This window comes from Artibeus jamaicensis, unplaced genomic scaffold, assembly GCF_021234435.1.
Source record: "Artibeus jamaicensis isolate MK-2021 breed Jamaican fruit bat unplaced genomic scaffold, CSHL_Jam_final contig_497, whole genome shotgun sequence".
Taxonomy (NCBI): domain Eukaryota; kingdom Metazoa; phylum Chordata; class Mammalia; order Chiroptera; family Phyllostomidae; genus Artibeus; species Artibeus jamaicensis.
In genome coordinates, this window is record NW_026521863.1 from 3,043,744 (window position 1) to 3,065,007 (window position 21,264).

The 21,264-nt window shown below is 44.5% G+C and overlaps 1 protein-coding gene across 7 annotated transcripts in view; it reads right to left on the reverse strand.

The window, feature by feature from the left end:
• Positions 1-21,264, reverse strand: part of QKI (QKI, KH domain containing RNA binding) — a 146,605-nt gene that overhangs the window by 10,585 nt on the left and 114,756 nt on the right. For 3 of the 7 annotated variants that reach the window (XR_005079655.2, XM_037126029.2, XM_053668716.1), the window contains exons 5-6: positions 3,697-3,784; positions 1,951-2,250 (exon numbers count right to left, since the gene is read on the reverse strand). Coding sequence is in view for 6 of the 7 variants with exons in the window: in XM_037126029.2 (XP_036981924.1) it covers positions 1,951-2,250; positions 3,697-3,784 (388 nt within the window). In the remaining variant the exon portion in view is untranslated. Of the gene's footprint in view, positions 1-5; positions 1,255-1,950; positions 2,251-3,696; positions 3,785-21,264 lie in introns of those variants that run through there. The other 4 variants (XM_037126030.2, XM_037126028.2, XM_037126026.2 and 1 more) reach the window with 4 other exon arrangements.

Sequence of the window (21,264 nt, forward strand, 5' to 3'; positions counted from 1 at the left end):
TAAAGATAAAAGGAAGGGAATTAAAAATTAGTCACCAATGAAGATCTGATGCTATTACCAATCTCCTCACTACCACCAACACACATGTCTGCATCTGTTTTGAAGGGCACTGCTTATTTGAAAATAGTATGATGTGAGACTTGATACATAGCATGCATGTTATCTGTGTGCAAATTTACTGTAACTTAGCAATTTGAAATAATTCTGTCAGTTCTCCAAGTGGTCAATCAGTATTACCTTTTACTGCTTAGGTAGCAAAGCAAGAAATAAAATTGATTATAGTGGACTTTTATCATTTAGTACTCATTATTATTCATCTTATGAATGCCAATTAGATATCTGTATATTCTGCTTTTAATTGTCAGTCTAATAATTGTTATAAATACAAATTCCCCAACACGACCAGAAACACACTGCTTTGAAATGAGAAGCATTCTGCAGTGCCCCTTGCTGATTCTAAGCAGTAAAGTGGTCCATCTCCCCTTTCCATTTCAAGGAAACTCATCTCAGACAAGTTTATTCCATGAGGCAAGACCAGTGAGCTCTTGCTCGGGGAGGGCTGGAGCAGCAGCCAGGCCTGGAGCCCGCCCTGCGGGGGGCGGCGGCCCCCCTCCCCCAGCAGACGCTGTGCGTGCAGCAGGGAGGAGCTCTGAGGAAAGGAGCAGGCAGGGGCCACAGGACAGAGCGTTAACAGTTAAGAGGAAACGTAAACAGGTTATATGTTACAGGTTATTTTAAAAATGCTTCAAGAAATGTGCAACAGAAATAAGAATCTCATAAACAGCTCTATGGTGTGATTCTGACCTGGAATACTTTATACAATGATTTAGAGATAACCGAAAACATGTACAGTAAGATGTATCTGCTCATGAAACAAGAGGCACCTGAGTGCATGCACACACACAGATAACATACAGAGCACTGTGGTTCTCTTTAATTGAACAATGAATTTTCAAGTTTAAATCTTTGACCAGGTTCATCAAAGGCTTTCAAATTGTGATAAATCAATGTTAATGCTGGAAAAAAAAACCCTTAAAAGATCAAAATCCTAAAAGTGAACAGCAGGCATGCAGCACCAAGGTCATGTCCAATTCAAGGGAAAAAGTGTTCAAATTCTGTCTGGTAAAACAAGGGCAGCGTGGCAGTGACCTGTCCCACACTGCCTGGTCGTGTTACAGCAGCTGCTGCATTCTAGTCCTTCATCCAGCAGTCAATGGGCTGAAATATCAGGCATGACTGGCATTTCAATCCACTCTATAAAAAAAAGGCATCAGTAATGTCTTTTTCAAGCACACCACTTTTCGTTCACGTAAAACTGAGCGTTACAGCATGACCTTAATTTTCGCCTCAGGACTGAATCTACCTCAGTGACTTGGTCTTTGCTCATCGATTCCATACTGTACTACTGAAATTAGGAGCTTCTCTTATGCTTAATGTCAACCAGGACTTCAAAAGAGAAAAAAAGAAAACACTTGAAGAATGCAGCTACTGACTAGGACCCTTTCATATTTTAAATGATCACGAATATTAAAAAGCACACACAATTACAGCAGTTTTAAAACCTCAAAATATTTTCACACAGAAAACTACAATTTAGTCGACAAATTTCTGAGATGAAAAGATTCCAACTTCGTGACAAAACCGAAGGAGGGAACGTGCCGGGGGAGGACCTGCAACGCAGGAGGACTTCGGGGAGGCCAAACGTGACCAGCAGGTCCTGCCGAGTGTTCAGATCTGCCCCCCGAAGTGAGTCTGAGTTACCAGAGCAGATCTGAACACGTCTTAGACACAACTGTTTGGAAGGGGAACCCTCACGAGGTGCTGAAACAACAGTCTTCAGCCTTTTCTAATGGAACCTTGACTTGCCTCTCTCACACTGAGATAGTGATTTCAAAGTCTGGGGCAAAAGTTGGGAAGAAAAATGTTAACCCTCCAGACAAAACAACTTACCTAATACACCACTAGGTTCAATGGGATACTCAAGGATTGACGTAGCTGGTGCCAACGTGTAGGGGTATTCGTAGGGGGTGTAGATTAAACCGGCTTCAGGCCCGGGAGGGACCAGCGCGGCGGTGGGGTGAGGAGTCCCGTTCGGCATGACGGCGGTCTGTATCTGTCTGATCAAAGGCATTATGGTGGGGCCGGCCGGCGTCGGGGTGCGCAGGGCCGCTGGGGGGAGCACGGGCGCGGGCCCGGTAATGATCCTCGGAGCGGCCTGGGCTGTCGCTGCAAGAGAAAAGGCAAGGGCTGCTACAGTAAGCAGAGAAATTCAGAAGGAAGTGCAGAGACAGCAGTGCAAACACAGAGAACGAGAGGGAAGTGGGGGGAAAGAAAGAGAGAAGCAGGAAAGAAAAAAAATAAAAGGAAACCATTAGTACATGCGCCAATCACACCACAATGCCAAAGCACACCAATCAAATGCGCTGGCTCCCCATCCCCAACATGATTAAGAATCAATGTGCAAACATTAAAAAGCCACTGTAAAAAGAGCTGAGACCATTAATAGGTTATATTTAGTTTATATAGTTGGTACATCTATGTTTTTAAGATCTCATAAGGCTAAAGGTGCATGCAGAAGCACAAGAAAAACACTAGCATTAAAAGATATTTAAAAAAAATATTTTGCGACTGGAGTCCACAGAAACAGTTTTGGCATATTTCCAAAAGAGTAGATTCGGTTTAAAATGAAAGAAAGAATGATTTTTATTATATTAAATAAGCCAACTAACTACTATTTATATATATTTCCTGCATACGTAAAAACTAATTTCTCATACAAAAACAATACAGGGCGTGGCAAAAGTAGGTTTGTATGGAATACTACAATTAATACGTAATGAGACAAGAATAAGCTGTTCTGCACACTGACAACTACTCCTGCCCCCCTGTACGATGGACAACTGCCCCAGTCCTCAGTACATGGCGTTAAAGACACTCATTCTCATGAGTGAACTAAAGCCCACCACTTCTTGAGTGACCACTTCGGAACCCAACAGGTTGTCCACACTTTGGAAAATTACCTAGAACTTGAAATTCAATTTCTCAAAAAAAAATTAGTAACTTCACCTCAGATTTTCTTAAAATATAAATGTCGCATTTCATTTTAAATATAAAAAAGCACCCTCTTGTAAACTTGTGAAAGCATATCCAAATACAAATAAAAGAAAAAACTGGATTGAAATGGTTAACACCTACTGTCCTCTGTGAACTCACATATAAAATCATCAGAGAAAAAATACTGGAGGAAAAACATGCAAGAAAGTTAAAAGGACAGAATTCAACAGAAAGATCACTGCATTCAGACACATTCCATATCAGCTCTAAAAGTTTTTATTTTTTTGCCCTTTTTATGAATGTAACAAAATAACCTAGAAGTTTAAATCTGAAGCCTTAAATCTGCAGTTAACAGAATAGGAAATTTCATTAAACTCTTGAATTTAGAAGTCAAAATTTCATCAAAAGAATAAAAGTTCATAAGCCCCGAACTCGGAAGACAGGCTGGAATGCAGTAAAAACAAGGACAGCATCCACACTCTGTGACAACAGTAAAAATGGGACTGCTGATCCCCTAGCAGGCGACCGTCGTTTCCCCCTTTCATTCTGTTCGACTGCTCATGTGCTGCGCCACCAAGGGGAGAAAGGTGTGTGGACAAACGGCTGAGGCGGTGGCCAGCCGGGCCCCAGTCCCGTTCTTACGTGATTTGATGTTGGCATCCCTGTAGGTGCCGTTCAGGATCGCCAGCTCCATCAGCTGCATCTTCTTCAGGCTGTCTTCTCCCTCTGCCTGGACAAGAAAACCACGAGAGCAGTGAGCTCGGAGGGCGGGGGCGTGTGCCTCACAGCCACGCCCGTGGGCCGGCCTCTGAGCAGATGCAGTGTGAACACAGCCACCTGCTGCAGTGGGCCAGGAAGACCTGGGGGCCGAGGGCTCTGACGCACTGCAGCCGCTTGCTCACTGTCGGCATCCTGGTACCCAGGACACTCAACTGCCACCTGTGGCATTTCTATTTGGAATCTTTTAGTATAAGTTACACTGATTGATTCAAGTTTTCCTAAAAGGTTTTGCTTTTAAATGGAATGAATTAAGTAAGAGTAAATACATTATGTTCTCTTTAGTACCTATCATTCTGAAGGTTTCAAAGCTCTAATGTATTCGTTAAAAGCCAAAAAACAAAAAGAGATTTTAAACACATTATGATTTGATTGCAATATTCAGATAAGAGGATATTGTTTAATTCTCAAAAAGAGAAATTTAATAAAGTCATAAGAATTTCTAAAATTAGTATATATACTCTGCCAATATCCCTCTCTCCCTTAAATTAGCAAGTCCTTCCAACCCTGAAGCACACGGATCTTTAGAGTCACCACCAGGGTGGGGTCCAAACCACAACACCTGAGAGCCAGCAGGGTGGGCGTGCTCGCTCCGCCGTGACTGCTGTGCGGTCCAGGGCTGTCTCTGACTCTCAGCGTGGACAGCCACCCTCCTGACCCTGGACCCACTCCAGCACTCCAGTTACCGACGTCACCCTCATGCCAGTTCCCACTAGGCTAGTGCCGATACTGCTACAAAACCGGAAATGATGTCTACCCACCAATCCACACACAAGGGCACATTAACTGCCCGAACTGCAACTTTCATCTTAATGCTACTTAACAATCTCAAAACCCTTTACGGTTTCTTACTACCTAAAAGTATAAACCATTTACGCTACCTATGATCTGGCCCCAAACTATGTTCTCAAGTTAAACTCGTTAATCTCCTACATTTTCTTACTTACCTCTTGGTACATGCCAAACCAAATCCCTCTGCTAGTCCTTTCTGTGTGGATTCTGCACCCACGGCCTTGAGCACTCCTCTGCACTCCACCAGCCCCTTTCCAAACCCTACTTCACCCTGCAAACTTCAACCTAAATGCCACCTTCTTGTGGGGCCGTCCCTAGATGGTATTGCTTCTGCCTTGCATTACAGTGTTATATACCCTTGTTACCAAAATAAGCTCCCTGAGAACAGGGACTACTTATTATTGCCCACCTCCTCATTCACCCCCACCCCTCCGAGTTATTTGCTGGAACTTATCTGTTAAACGATTGGCATGTGACATGTTTAATTTCACCCCCAGTCTCAATTACGTCCACCCCACAGGATAAACTCCCCCCACCACAGCAGCACCAAGCGGCTGTGGACAGCCCACCCTCTAAGGCCCACCTGTGGTGATGGTGGAAGGAAAGAAACTGTGCTGTTCACGGCGCCCACATGACCTAGTGCTCAGGTCTCACATATAAGAAGCAGCCATTCCACACTGCTCGTGGAATTCTGGTCCTTCCCAGGCCAGGAAGGAGTGCCACTGGGTGGGACAGCCCTTCCTGTCTGCACATGACACAGAATCGCTGACCTTGGCACTACAGCAGAAAACTGAGGACTGTAACTTGTAGTGAAGACAACTGGTACTAAAATTTGTAGTAAAGAAAACACAAAAAAATTAAAACAAGACATAAAGAAATTAAAGAAAAAGATGAGTGAAAACATCGTAAGACAGTGTTTAACCTCCTGCCGCCACCTTTCCACCCTACGTGGCCGACGAAAAGGGAGAACAGACTTGCTTCTGAAACCACTACTTCCCGATTCCCATGCTATTTGTACAGATGGAAAAAAAAAGAAGCAACATGATTTTTTTTGAAAGACAAGCAATTAATTGTTAAATATAAAAACTAGTAAGCACCATCACTGGGAGGGAAGAACTGACTGAAAGTCCATTACAATAAAACTTAAACTGGGTCACTGAAAACTAATAATAGTAAAAATTAAAACTAATCATGTTATTTCAAATGGAAATCTTGCTAGGTAATACAGCACCAGACACTGTATATAAATTCTACTTGATGTAAGTCAGAAGGAAAGCAACAGTTATACAAAGGTCGCCTTCTGCAGTGACAAACGAAGTAGTTCACATTAAAAACATCAGCAAACTAAGCCCGAGAACTGCAAATCATCCCAGCACTCCCAGCAGCCCGGTGACTCCCAGCAAGCCTCAGCAGCCTGGCTCTCGCCCCAGCCATTAACCTAATCAAAGAACTATTTGTAGTTATACCAACATTCTCCTGATCCAACTTATCTATTACCCTTGTGGGATTCAGTATCATCATTACAGCCCTGTACTCCTTATATATACCAATTATAACTCAACGAGGCAAACATGTCTATCATATTAATAACACCAAACCCTTCTACACACGAGAAAATACTCTCATAGGTATACATATACTTCCCCTATTACTCTTATCTATTAACCCTAAAATTATTCTAGGAATCTAATACAGTAAACATAGTTTAATAAAATCATTAGACTGTGAATCTAATAATAAAAACCAAAGTTTCTTATTTACCGAAAAAGTATGCAAGGCCTGCTAACTCATGCCTCCACGCCCACTGGCGTGGCTTTTCCAAACGTTCACAGCACAGGAGTTATGCGTGGGTCTTAGGAACTGAAGAACTGGTGCAACTCCAAATGAAAACAATAAACCTATTTTCTTCCACAAGACTTACACCACTAATCCTTTTAATTGTGCCCATTTTAACAGTTACATTAAAGCACTTAAAATGGCCCCAACTATGTCAAAACTATAGTCTCTTTGTGCTCCTAAGAGGAAGAAATGAAGGTGAACCAGTGAAGAGACGCAATGCTTCTTCACACGGGGCCCTGTGCACAGCAGAGGCCCTTGACCGTGGGTTTTCCTTGGCAGCCTCTCTGGGATGCCCAATTACTGCTAGTGCTGGAAGCAGTGTCAAACGGGAGAAAGCCAAGGGTGATGGAAGGCACGTGTGCACACGGGGGGATGCGTGTGCATGTGTATGTCTTTCCTGGGGCGCTGGGAACTGAGTTAACAGATGTGTGACATCAGCAAAGACCTCTGAGAGAATACAAGCCAGAGCAGCAGGCACAGCTGTCACTGGGTGGGGTCAGTGGGGTAGGCCCTAACGACGTCACTAGAGGCTGCTGAGACTCACGAACTGTGAACCCCGGTGTGTGCTGCGCTGTGCCACAGGACAGTGGGCCACACGAACACTTCCCAGGAGAGCACAGCATCCAGTTGGCAAAGCTCGAATGTGAACCTTGGGTCTCGGTCCAGAATGGGCATCACCCTGGGTCCTCGCCACTCACAGCACTGTGCCCTCACGGCAGGACGCCCTGAGAATCGAGACAGCACAGTTCACTGCAGACTTACTTTCACGCAGAAGAGCTTGTGTTATTCCGGCCTTCCTTCCCGTTCTGTCAGCGACACTGGCAGTGCACAACGCCCTGAATGCTCTGGGAGGGGTGTGCCTCCTCACTTCGAAGCACGACTTTAGACAAGAACACTGGCTGGTTTCCTTAGCTACCACTGCTCAGTTCTTCCTACAGCCAGGCCTCCAACCAATCTATCAAACCCCCTCTTCGTTCAGAGGTAAAAGAGGACCATAGGTGCCATCCTGCAACCAGGTATCTCGACTCTCGACCTTTCCAGAAGTGCTCTGCACCACATGGGCAGAGCCAAGCACCTCTGCAGAGAGAAAGGGGGCCTTCCACTTTAACAAAGGGAGCCATTCTTAAGCAACCAAACCCAAGGTCTTAAAACGGCTTACAATGATGAATGTACAGGAAGTCCCCTGGGAGCTCAGTTGTCCTCATTTCTCAAGTGCTTTCTCTGCACCAGAAAAGCCAAGGTGTGATCTACGCACAGCACAACTCCGAGGTCTCATGCGCTGAGGTCTCCCTCGGAGTCTGCGAGTGTGTGTCCCCACCACTCAGAAAGCCCCCGCCCCTCTCCCCAGCCCAGCCCCGCCCCACACAGACACCACTGACAGGTCCCCGTCACCTCGGTTCAGGGTCATCTACCCTAACACTCTCTGTGGCGAAACAGCAGAGTACATACTACTTCTGGGTCTGGCTTCTTTCCCTCAGCACATTTATTTATGAAACTCGTCCATGTTGTTGCATCTATCAGTACTTAATTTGTTTAAGCAGCTGAGTAATAGTTTATCTACCCATTCTTCTACTATGGACATTTGACAGTTTTTAGTTTTTGGATATTGTGAATAAAGCCACTATGGAAAATTTTGTTTGTACAGGCTTTTTTTTTGTGAACATGTTTTCATTTCTTTTGGGTAAAAATACCTGAGTACAATTTTGCTGGTCATAGGGTAGATGAATATTTCTCTCTTATTTTGCATGGAAAACATTATATGAAGATTACTAAGATATGCTATGAATAACACTCTTATGTTTGAAACAGAAAAGTTTTAAAATATGACAAAGCCAGCCCTGACTGGTGTAGCTCAGTGGATTGAGTGCAGGTCTGCGAACCAGAGGATCGCGGTTCGATTCCCAGGGTCAGGGCACACGCCTGGGTTGCAGGCCAATTCCCAGCTGGGAACACACTAGAGGCAACCATACGTTGATGTTTCTCTCCCTCTCTCCTTCCCCTCTAAAACAAACAAACAAACAAACAAACAAAAAAATATATATATATATATAACAAAGCCTTGCTAGCGTCCATCAACGCCCACTGCCCTGGACTGCTCTACCAGCACCCAGGTGAGAGCTTCATCAACAGGCAGGCGAATGGCGTTGGTATTATCCCCGAGGCGCAGACAGATTAGGTCACTGCCCCAAAACTACAAAAGGTCACACTGAAAACTTGGCTTCCCGGCCAGAGTACCTGCTCCAAAGTCCTTGTTACACCTTCTCCATTGTTGTGGTGCCTTAAAGTGGAAGCAGCTTTTGAATTCATCAAAGATTCCATGTAAGAAACGAAGAAAATGTTTATCTGGCATTTTTAAGCCCATCAAGTACACAGTAGAAAATAACCCGCTGCAACCATGTGAATTTTAACAATAGAGAACAGAAACAAATGTATAACTATTTCCAAATCACTGAAAATGTGCCAATTAAAAAAATAATGTGAACCACTGGCTTGAGGAAAAACCCAACTCTCCAGCTTACCATTCAAGGCACCGACATCCGTCTCCGAGCAGCCCTACGTGCAAACGCCTGGCACTCGTCAGAACCCTCCGGCAACAGTGCCCCACGGCGTGTCCGGGCTTTCCGCTCACGGGTCAGACAGGGCCCCGAGCCACCCGTGTGTGCTCAGCCCACTGCCCTGGCCAGCACTCGGCCTTCCTAACCACTCCCCTTCACACACCACCTCCCTAATCTGTGCTGCTCCATTTGGGGGAATCAGTCATATTCAGGCACCTGTTATCTGTTCCTTCCATTTTTTGTTGTTTTTACGAAATTTCTCACGACTCACATTCACATATTATCAACTGCCACTCTTCTCTGCAGCCCCTAACGCCTTGGGAAGGCGAAGGCATTTTAATGTACTTGCTCAGTACATTAAAAAATGTGAGTATTTCTATAAATCTGAAATGAATATAAAAGGCTTTACAAACAAAGAAAAATTATATGACTGATTCACCTGGAAAAACAAAGCCTGACAAGAAATTAGTAGAGAAAAGAGGAAAGGAAGAGTGACTGGTATTTATTTTTAATTCCAATCATCACCCTGCCAACTAAAGACAAGCGTGACAAAGAACTTGACTGACTTGGATTTAAAGAGGGCATCTGAGGCAGCAGAGAGACATAACAGAACTTGTCTTCAAAGGCTCACTCTGTTTTGTGAATGGACTATTGGGAGCAAACCAACCAAATAACAAACAACCCAGCCACGAGCTTCAGACTGGTCCAGGAGACAGAAGTTAAACTGGATAGGGTGCGGGTGATAAAAGAGATGCTAAAAGTTCCCCTGGCAGGACTTGACTGGTCAGGTGTTGGAGTGAGGGAACAGGAGACATTAGTGGATGATGTTTAGGTTTTTGGATTAGTATATGGTGGCTCCACCTGACGGGAAGCGAAAGGCTCAGTGATAGGGACTCAAATATTAAGCTTGAAATGCCTACTTTAAACATGAAAGTGAGGATGTCTCCTGGGCGGCTGAAAGTGAATCTGGGGTCTACTTAACTCCAACTTCACCTAGTGAAGCTGGCACAACTATCCTCCCACAGCATTTTCAGAATATTTTTCTCCAAGATGATTATCTTATGAAGCTCCAAATGACCTGCTGCTTTTCAGGTGCTGGGTCTAGGGCCCCATGTGGTGCGACTTCCTCTTTGCCAGCTGGATGTGTTGAAGCAGAGGGATGGATGCACTGGCTGAGGGCAGGAGGGGCTCCTTCCCGGGACAGGATGCTCCTTGCACATCTGGAGCCAGTGCTCTGGGCTCTGGCACCTGCCTGTGGGCATCAGCTGAAGGCGTCCCCGCGCCTCTGAGCTGCCGAGGTCCCAGCCACAGCTGTGCGCCCCCACTGTCAGGTCTCGGTGTCACCTCTGCAGCAAACTTTCTAAGTGTCTTTCACTTCCCAGCCACTAGGGTAACAGCAGCTTTCTGCAGTTCCTAAATCCATACCACACCCTGTCTCTGTTTTCCCTCATCAATTCCTGACACCTGTGTAACCTATTCCTTTGTTAATTTTCTCTGTTGAAACACTGCAAGACCTTATCTAATGTCATTGTTTTGTTCTGCGACTTTAGGTGAAATGACATTAAAACGAAACCCGTTCCACCCCAGGCTGGCTGATAAAAACAAGAGTGAGGTCCCTGTGGCCTCTCGACAGTGTGAGAAACGATGCAACCCAAGGATCTGGAGCGCCTCGCGCAGTTTCCCTTTTCCTGACACAGAAGTGGCTCTCCGTGCCTGTCTCCCAGAGTCCGAGTCTCCCAGACTGGCACTCACAGCCACACCAACTCCCTCTCCTTTTATGTCACCAAACCCAACTGCTGTCAAAAATCTGTGTGGACTCTGTGATAGTCTGCTACCTACTTCTTTAGGTTATTTAGAGCTTCCTTGATTCCACATTCCTTATTTTTCCCCGTCTTCAATGTTCAGTTAACAGATGGCTAAGTAAGCACCTACTCTGATATTGATACTTAACACAGTTTCTTTATGGTAAGTCCAATACAGAAAGTGATGTTCACAAATCAGATGGCACTACAGAAATTCACAGAATTGTTAGAGACCCAATATAGGCAGGCATACTTTGGAGAAATCATGAGTTCAGTGGCAGACACATTGAAAAACTAAACAAATATTGCAATAAAGCAGGTCACACAAATCCCAAATTTTTGGTGCATATAAATGTACTATACTTTATTAAGTATGCAATAGCACTCTATCTAAAAATGTACACTGTAAACATATTTTACAGGTAGAAAGGGCTGAGCATTACCTGAGTCTTCAGTGAGTCCTAGTTTTTGCAGGTGAGGAGCCTGCCCTGCTGTAGATGCTGCTGACTTACTAAGGTGGTGTTTTCTGTAGGTTGGGGTGACATTGTGGCAATTTCTTAAGTTGACAGGGAAGCGTGTCATATCAACTGACTCTCCCTTTCAGGAATGATCTTTCTGCAGCATGTGATGCTCCTCAACAGCATCTTACTGACAACAAAACTCCCTTCCAAAGCACAGGCCATCCTCTCAAACCCTGCGGCTGCTTTAGTGAAGTTCGCTTCTAGATTCCTTGTCACTTCAACGATCTGCACAGCATCTTCACCAGCAGCAGATTCCATCTCAAGAAACCGCATTCTCTGCTCGGCCATGAGAAGTGCTTCCTCAATGACTGGAGTTGTATCGCGAGACCACAGCAACCCAGCCTCATCTTCAGGCCCCGCTTCCGGCTCTGGTTCTCCATTTCCACCACATCTGCAGTCACTTCCTCTGCTAGGTCCTGAGACCCTCAAAGGCACCCAAGAGGGCTGGAATCAACCTCTTTCAAATTCCTCTGAAATTTTTTTTTAATCTTGATTCAGTTTCTATGAATCACGTTTCTGCTGTTACCTGAAATGGTGAATCCTTTGCAGAAAGTTTTCAATTTACTTTGCCTGGATCAATCACAGAAATCACTATAGTGACTATAACCTCATGAAGTGTATTTCTTTAATAGTAAGACGTGAAAGTCAAAATCCTTAATCCATGGGCTGCTGAAGGGATGCTGTGTCTGGAGGCATGGACTAAACCACTCAGCCTCAGCTCCTGGTACCATCTCCCACAAAGTTCGTGGGCGACCAGCTAGTGCACAGCTGACGAACAGCAGTACTATTGTGAAAGGCGTCTTTTTGCTGAACAGGGCTCAGCAGTGGGCTTCAAACTGTTTAGTCATCCAAACTTTACGGTTCCATTCATAGAGCACAGGGAAAACGGGTTTAGCCTAACTCTTCTGGATGGTAAATGAGCACTGGCTTCAACTGGAAGCCGCCAGCCACATTGGCCCCTCACCAGAAGGTCAGCCTGTCCTTTGAAGCTTGGAAGCAGGAACTGACTTTTCCTCTCCAGCTGTGCAGAGTCCTGCATGGCGTCCTCTTCCAACACAAAGCTGTTTTGTCTGCACTGCAATCTGTTGTTTAGTGGAGCCTCCTTCATTCACTTATCTCAGCCAGGTCTTCTGGACGCCTTGCTGCCACTTTTCCATCAGCACTTGCTGCTTTACTTTGCAGTTTTATTTTGAGACAGTTTCTTTCCTTAAACCTCATGAGCCCACCTCTTCTAGCTTCAGACTTTTCTTTTGCAGCTGCCTCACCTCTCTCAGCCTGCAAAGAACTGGGGAGAGTTAGGGCCTTGCTCTGGATTAGGTTCTGGCCTGAGGAAATGTTGTGGCTGCCTTGACCTGCTACTATCCAAACCACTAACTTTCATCATCAGTAATAAGGCTGTTTCACTTTCTCATCACTTGTGTGTTCATTTGTGTGTGCAACACTTTTAGTTTCCTTCAAGAACTTTCTCTTGGCATTTACAACTTGGCTAACTGGCTCAGAGGCCCAGCTTTCAGCCTATCTTGGCTTTTGACATGCCTTCCTCACTGAGCTGAATCATTTCTGGCTTTCAGTTTACAGTGGGAGACGTGTGCTTCTCCCTCTCACTTGAACACTTAGAGGCCAATGTGGCATCGCTGACGGGTGAGGTTTCAATACTGTCGTGTCTCAGGGAATGGGGCGGTGGAGGAGTGGAACAGGCAGGTAAATGGCTGGGTGGAAGCAGAGCACATTACAACATTTATTGATGAAGTCTGCTGTGTTATATGAGAGCAGTTCATAGTGCCCCAAAACAACTGCGATAATAACATAAAAGATCACTAATCACAGATCACCATAACAAATACAGAGATAATGAAAAAAATTGAAATTCTGCAATAATTACCAAAAAGTGACAGAGACACAAAGCGTGCAAATACTGTTGGAAAATGGCACCGAGCCCTGCTGGACACAAGGTTGTCATGAAACTTCAATTTGTAGATAATGCAGTGTGTGTGCAGCACAACAAAGCTCAGTGAGGTAAAACCAGGTACGCCTGCATTAAAGAGATGTATCAAAACTGCTGTTTCAGTGGACAGCCAAAGACAATTCAGCACCGTCCCCTTCTCTGGGCAATCTGGCCTGCGTCTCTGTCACAGAGCAGAGCCTCAGCTGTGAGGACGTGTGGAGATGACTGTGTTGCTCCCCTGAGAAATGTGGGGTTGAAAAGTCAGAGGCACAGGCAGGGGCAGAAGCTCGGCCTACCTTATTCATCCCCCGACGCTACCTAACACTTTACCGTACTATCACATTGACACTTGCATCCACTGTATCATATTGGATTTAGATCCTGACCGTACAGTGGTGCCAAAGTGGTACACATTCGGTAAAAAACCACACTTCAAACTTTCAGTGTGGATCTTCTCCTGGCTAGCGAGGTGAGTGCGACACTCTGGTGATGCTGGAGGGTGGCAGGAACCCGCAGCCCCCAGCCAGCCCCAGGATCACGAGGCAAATAACCTATGAGCTATGGGGGACTGAGCGGCCAGCGTCCTGGGGATATTGTGCTTTTGCAGCCCACTGCGAGCGCCACACACCCCTCTGAGTCTCCTGTTTCTGATAAGAGGAGGAGGAAGGCAACTGCTCACCAAAAATCCCTAGATGGGTTGATGTAAGTGTCCTGAGCACTGTGAAGGGAGGCTGGACTAAGCTACAATGTCTGGTAGGTTAAATTATTAAATGCATATTCAATTTATAATATCATCCACTAATGACAGATTTATTAGGACATACTTATAAGTTAAGGAGCATCTGTACCTGGTTTTAGCAGCAACAAGTTACCACAAAGTAAGAAAAGGTAGAAAGAGACACACCAAAAGACACACACACATACACACACATTACATAGACTACCAGGCCTGTCCATAAAGTATCCATCCGCATCCTATGAAAAATAAAAACATTTATTGAAGAAGAAACAAGATACAAGAAATAATGTACATAGGACGATGGAACCTCAGTCGCCTTCAAAGTTATGACCGTCTTAAGGACACCTGGGTCACTGATAGTGCTCTGGATGGAGTCATTAGCAACTGCAGCATGATGTGCCTTCTGCTCTGGTAGCAGAGGCCACAGAACCTATCTTCCTACATGTTTTACACCCAGATCCTGCATCCAAATCTCTGACGCAGTAGTTCTGGAATCTACTGCGTTGGCTTCTACTTCTCGCACTGCCAGCTGCTGATCTCTGCTGACTGCAGCCCGTACACACTCAACCGTCCCAGGGGTTCTGCTTGTTGCAGGCCTTCCAGAACGGGGATCACTCTCAACAGATTCTCGACCATCTCTGAAGTGTTAGTGCCACACTTTTATTTGTGCTGCACTCATTGCATCATCCCTGGAAGCCTTGTGAATCACAGGAATAGTTCCCGTGAAGGAATGTTCAAGCTTAACGCAAAATCTGATGCAGATTAGTTGCTCTACTCGCTCAGTCACTTTGAATGAGACAGCCACACCGCACACAAGCTCACTCAGCAACATCTACTGCCCCCACTGACTAGTGCATCGAAGTTGTCATTGTTCACCCATGTGCATTCCAGTCCACTCTCCTTGGCTGCCAGGTTACTTCAATATCATGCAGACCTTTCTCATTATATTAACAGTGGCTGGAGTTTTCCCAGACAGACCTCATACATCAACCACTAATCTACAAAATATATCAAACACTTTTAGTTGAGGATAATATGTTCCACAAAGGCAGAAACAGATCCAGCTAAAAGCAGTAATGATCTCAGGGGAGAAAAGCCATGTTTTATAAGTATTTATTTCTTCCTACGCAAAATATAGTATGATACAATGAGATTTTATTATTTATATATAGTAGACTTAACAGGAATGACCAACTCTTGAAAAAATTACATGATCTATACTTCAGACTGTGCACTAATACTTGTAGAGCCGCATTGCTTTATGATAAAAAGGCCTTTTAAAGCTAACTGTATTTTCAATGCACATCAGCAGACTACATGATTGGGCAACAGAAGATAAGACATAAAAATACAAATTGCAAGCTTAACAGAGCCCTGTTCTGTAGAAGATGGAGAGCAGAAACCTGGAAATAAAGATCTAAAAATCTGGTGGTTGAGAGAGGTCTGTGGAAGGAGGAGGCAATACCTTAGAGTATGCCTGCAGTGTTAGTGGGGGGGAGGGGTGGGGGGTGAGTAGACACCTGGAGGATATCACACTGACAAAAAGCTCTGAAAATAAGAACATATAGGACGCACAGGTACTCAGGGTAAGTACTGGTCTACAGGGAGGCGAAGAAACTTTTACAAATTACTGATTACACACCAAAGACCAACGGCCTGCGGAAGGACGTACAGAACAAGATGCGGCCCCAGCCTATGAGACGACAGTTCGGTTCCGGAGAAGGCGGGACACGGTGGAGCAAGCCCAGGGCCGCACAGTGACTGCTCAGACGGGAGTGTGCCCAGTGTGCAGTGACGGACCAAGCGGAAGCGTGGGAAAGGATCACTAGTCACCTGATGACCTGGGCGGACGCACACAAGAGCACGCGTGCAGAATGGCTCACACATACACTTTCAGGGGCGGACAGTGAGAACCGACCACCTGAGCACGCGTGATAGCACTGTTCGCTCAGCCCAACTGGTCTGAAGACTCAGGTAATGCTACTGTACCCTCCCGTCTTCCAACAGGGACTCTTCAAAGGAACCCGGTTTCCATTAGGAGATGTTTATGAGATTTCTGAGTCACCAAGCACAATCTAACGACCTCAAAGAAAGCAGAAGCATAAAGCTGCCTGGTTCCAGAACAATCGAACGTCACCACTGCCAAGTTCACTTCTGCTCAACTATTTTTGGATGTGTCATTATGGTGACAACCGAGGTCATTAATTTTGGTTGGTTTCCACCCTGTTTTTTCTTTGTTGTTTCATAAGATATCAAAAGACCTCATTTCATTGTCAACAGCTCACTAAAACTCCGAACATCACCTTAAGACCAAGGGAGAACAAAAAAAGGGAAAGAAACAAGGCCAATCATTTCTTCCAATGTCATCTGGTAGCACTGACCTCTATGATGCACTGGAGGCAAATAAGTGAGGTCTTATGCCCTGCCATTTTCGTTCTAGATTGAGACTCATCGGATTTCCTCAGTCAGAAAAAAAAAAATCACACCAATCAAATCATTTCATTATTTAAAGGCCCGTATCCCCAACTGCCCCACCCCGAAATCTGAATAAAAGTCTTAGTTACCCTTTCTTGTCCCATTTCAAACCAGTCTGTGAGGCACATAAGACAGGTATTAGTCGTCCCACTGGTAAAATTCAACCAAGGACAGGAATCTGCACCACTGTGTAATAAAGCACTTGAATACTTTTCACTGTGCTCAGCTATGCAGGGAGAGCTAGGAAGCCGGTTTGGGTTATTTAGCCACACTTCAAGAATCAAATAATAACAAATAAAACTTGGAATGTAAACATTCCTTTTGGAATGAAAAATACTTCTGAAGTAAACTGCCAGTATGCCTCCATTTCTTAAGCAGGAAACTACATAGCAATCTAAAAACCTCATTTTAAAATAGGTATAAGATAAATGAGGTGTGTATAGAAGCAAACTGTTTTAAGAGCAGGAATCAATTCCAGAACACCTTAAAAACTTTTCCTCCACTGCAGTACCAACTGTTAGTGGGACAAGTGTTCTGATGGAGTTCAGAGACTTTATTTAAGAGGAAAAAGCAAGATAAGTTCGCCTACTTAAGCACTTTGAAACTTTCTTTTAGTCAATAAAACAACCCTCATTAAGTAAGCTGATTATGCACAGTCATTTTGATTTCTTGGCCATTCCTGTATTCTTTGTGGCTACAGGTTTACCCTATTGTTTGAGCTGTTTTATAGATATTAAAAATGACACCGTATCTAATAAGTGCAATAGTAATGAGCCCGTAAATGTTTAGTAACATATAATTACCAACAGAAACAAAAATTTAAAAAGCAGTGAGAAAATGATAAATGCTAGGAAGCATTCTAAGAAGCCAAGGGCCCTATGCAGACAAACGGATGGCAAGTCACAGATGGGAGCTGTGTGGTGTGGCTTCTAGGCTCCGGCGAAAGCTTGTGAAGCCACAGGCACACACCGTCAGGCTGGCCCAGAACCGCCCAGGACACTGACCTGCTCATCAAAGAAAAGAGGCACCTGCCCCACCGGGTTCCCTTCCACATACGCAGAACTACTCCACTTCGGAAAAGATGTGCACGTTATACCAGCAAGCAGGGAGTAACACTGATAAAACCTTGAACTACCAAGGACAGGGTCTTCATACCATTTAGTAGGGATGTACCCTGGGACTAAAAATAGCAAATGCTCAGCCCTGGCTGGTGTGGCTCAGTGGATTGAGTGCAGGTTGAGAATCGAAGGGTGACCAGTTCGATTCCCAGTTGGGGCACATGCCTGGGTTGACGGCCACGTCCCTCGTGGGGGCCACATGAGAAGCAACCACACACTGATGTTTCTCTCTCTCTAAAAATAAATACATAAAATCTTTAAAGAAAGACAAAGAGCTAATTAGCTGATGGTTAACCGAAGGAATCAGCTCTGATTCCAGTGTTAGAAGTAATTCAACTCTGGATCTGTCCTATTATATATCAGTTTTATATTATCAGGTTCAGGGATTTTTCAAAAACCTTTTATTAAAATCCCCACAAAAATAATACTGGTTGTTGTGGGTTTGAAATTGTCCTTATTCCCCATGAAAACACTTTTTGTGACCAAAGTTCTGACTGCAATTTGTTAGGAGCACACCTCTCCTTTTGCTGGAGAAGAGTCATTTACAACACTAGTAACTGTTCATTGAGTTTAAGCAGATACTTGAAACAACGGTTATCACAACACTGGCTTAAATTAAAAAATAGAACCCCTCCTCTAAGAGGTTACCAATAACAAAGTGAAGACCACTTCTACTACATACTAATCACTGTGCACTTATTTGAAAAATCTGCCCAGCACTGTGTAATATTTCTAGGAAATGTGTCTCCCTTCACCGACCCTGCACTACTGGAGGACTAGGGTGAATCCCATTTGTGGTTCTCCCTGAACCCGGGCCCTCCACAACCACTGCAGAGGCCCAGGTGCCCACCAGACAGGGCTGGGCGGGGCACGCCGTGCTGACCAGTTTGCGTTCTGACCAGGCCGGGAAGCAGCCCATGCAGCCCCGTGCCAGGCGTGGGATGACGCCTATTATCATACAGAAAGCTCTACCTCTCCACTGGATGCAGCGCCGCCTGGATCTAGTGCAACAGCGGAGACAGAACCCAGAGAACGAGGTAGTGAAGGAGTGCGGGCAGGGAGAGCCTGGAAAGTGAAACCAAGGACGCGGGACCCCCAGGCCAATGGCGCCATCTCCACAAGGAGGCAGTGGGGCAGGCCAGTCTCGGGGCAAAGAAGGACAGGTTGCAGTTTGGAAAGCCTGTGTGACAGGGGCATTGGCCACTCTGGGGCCCTGTGCAGTGGGGGTGATCTGAGTTCAAGGCTGGCAGCCACCTAGACAGTGACCCCACTGGCAATTCTCCCTGGAGACACAGTCAGGGGACAAGAGTGCCCAAGAAGGACACACTGGAGAGAAGATCACTCTAAAAAGTATCTGCCTTTAATGAAAGCTCTAAAGAGCAAGCATCAAGTGATCAAATAAATAACTGGCAAACTCATTACTTTTGTCCTAAACTAATTCATGTTACTAAATCCAGATCTCTGTACTTAAGTCTTGACTTCTCGCCAGCTTAACGGCCATTTTTCAACATAAGTCTGTGAAGTGAATTGGTTGGCGGTCAGTAAATGAGTCCTGTAATCTCCACAAGTGTGTCGTGGTTCCACAGAACCTGAATTCAGGAATCTAAGTATTTTATTCAAACAGAGTATTCTGCCATCACCGCCAAGTGAACTCCCAAAATAAATTAGTATCACAAAGTACATTTGTGAATCTGTTGGCTTGCTCAGAGATATTTTCTACAAAGTGGTTAAACAAAATAAGCTGATGCTATGTCAGTTTAAAGGCAAAACTTTAAAAAATGATCCAGTTTACATTTAAAATATACATTAAAGATGAAATGTTTCCCCCCACAAAAGGCCTAAAAGTTGAGAGAATATAAAAAACACATATACTTACGTAATTCTGCACTCCAAGATTCAGAGTCATTCTCATAGAGGAGGAGTCTATTTTTCCTAAGTGTGACTTTTAAAATTAAATTTTCAATACTCAGTTATCCAAAAGAGAAGGAAAGTAAGCCATAAGATGAGCTACCAAATAAGCTTATCTGACACAATCTTAACAATCTGAGTCATTAATACACTATTAAATTTCACAATGGTAGTATTTGAATAATTTTACTAATAAATATCACAACACTTGAAATGTCAGGAGATATTAAATGTAAGGGTTAACATTACTAGCAAATTAAATACAATAAGGTACATAGGGTTTCCTTAACTTCCTGCCAATTCGATGTCAGTGTTCAGTAACGCGGAGCGAACGGGGTAAAAATGCCTGCACGCGAGGCACATGGTGTGCATCGACCAACAAGCGAGGGCCCTGCGGATGAGCTGAGGAGACGTACGAAGCAATGAACTGCAGGAAATACAGTGAGAAATCACTCACCTGTTTTCCTATTAAATAATTTTAATTCTTTAATAGGCTTATATTTGAAATTAATTTTTGAGTATCGGTGTAGAATATCATACATTTAATAAAAACGTATTTTTTAAAAATCAAAATGCGTTATCCCAGCCAGTGAGCAGCACATTTACTTAAGAATTAGAGACATTAATATTTAAGAATAAACAGGTAGGCCCTGGCTGGTGTAGCTCAGTGGATTGAGCACGGGCCTGCGAACCAGACAATCGCGGTTCGATTCCCAGTCAGGGCACATGCCTGGGTTGTAGGCCGGTTCCCTGCAGGCTGGTTCCCTGCAGGAGATGCACGAAAGGCAACCATACATTGATGTTTCCCTCCCTCTCTCCTTCCCTTCCCCTCTAAAGATAAATAAAATCTTAAAAAAAAAAAAAAGAATAAACAGGTAGAAGCAAAAAAAAATAAAACACTACATGATAAATTCAATATAGTCTGAGAGATGTATGAAATACAAAATTAAACAGAAGGACTTCTTATAGGAACTGCAGAAACACTGCTTAGGAAATCAGATAGGACCTCCCAAAACAGAATTATCTTCTGGAGGGCAGGGCCCTTGTAGTACAGGCTTCACCTGCTAGGTGAGTATTCTAGGAACCCATCTGGATCAGTGTGCCAACTGGTGTTGTTGTGAGAGGCTGCATTTGGCTTCAGTGGATTTTTTGGGGGAAAATTCAGCGCATTTTGCCCATTTCATGATGGGTGATTCATGAGCACACCTGCCCACACCATGCTAGGTGTTCAGCAATTTTTGACCCAAACCAGCATGATCCCCACGCCACACCCTCCCTATCCAAGTATCTTGCCCAGGTCGACGTTTCTTTGTTTCCCTGCATGAAGAAAGCCCTCAAAGGAAAATGTGTTGCTTATGTACAAGAGTTGACACAAAAAATGGCAGAAGCACCAAAAGGCATCAAAACTGGTGAGTAAATTTAGCCCCAGCCGGTGTGGCTCAGTGGACTGAGTACCAGCCTGTAAACGGGAGGGTTGCTGGTTCAACTCCTGGTTGGGGTGCATGCCTAGGTTGTGGGACAGGTCCCCAGTTGAGGGCATGTGAGAGGCAACTGATCAATGTATCTCTCTCTCTCTCCCTTTCTCCCTCCCTTCCTCTCTCTTAAAAAGGAATAAATTAAATCTTTTTAAAAATCTGACAAGTTCAAAAACTGTTTTGAGCAGTGGGAAAAAAGTCTTGATAGTTATAATGCACAAAATAGTATTTTGAAGGTGACTAAAGTTTCAATGTTAAGAATAC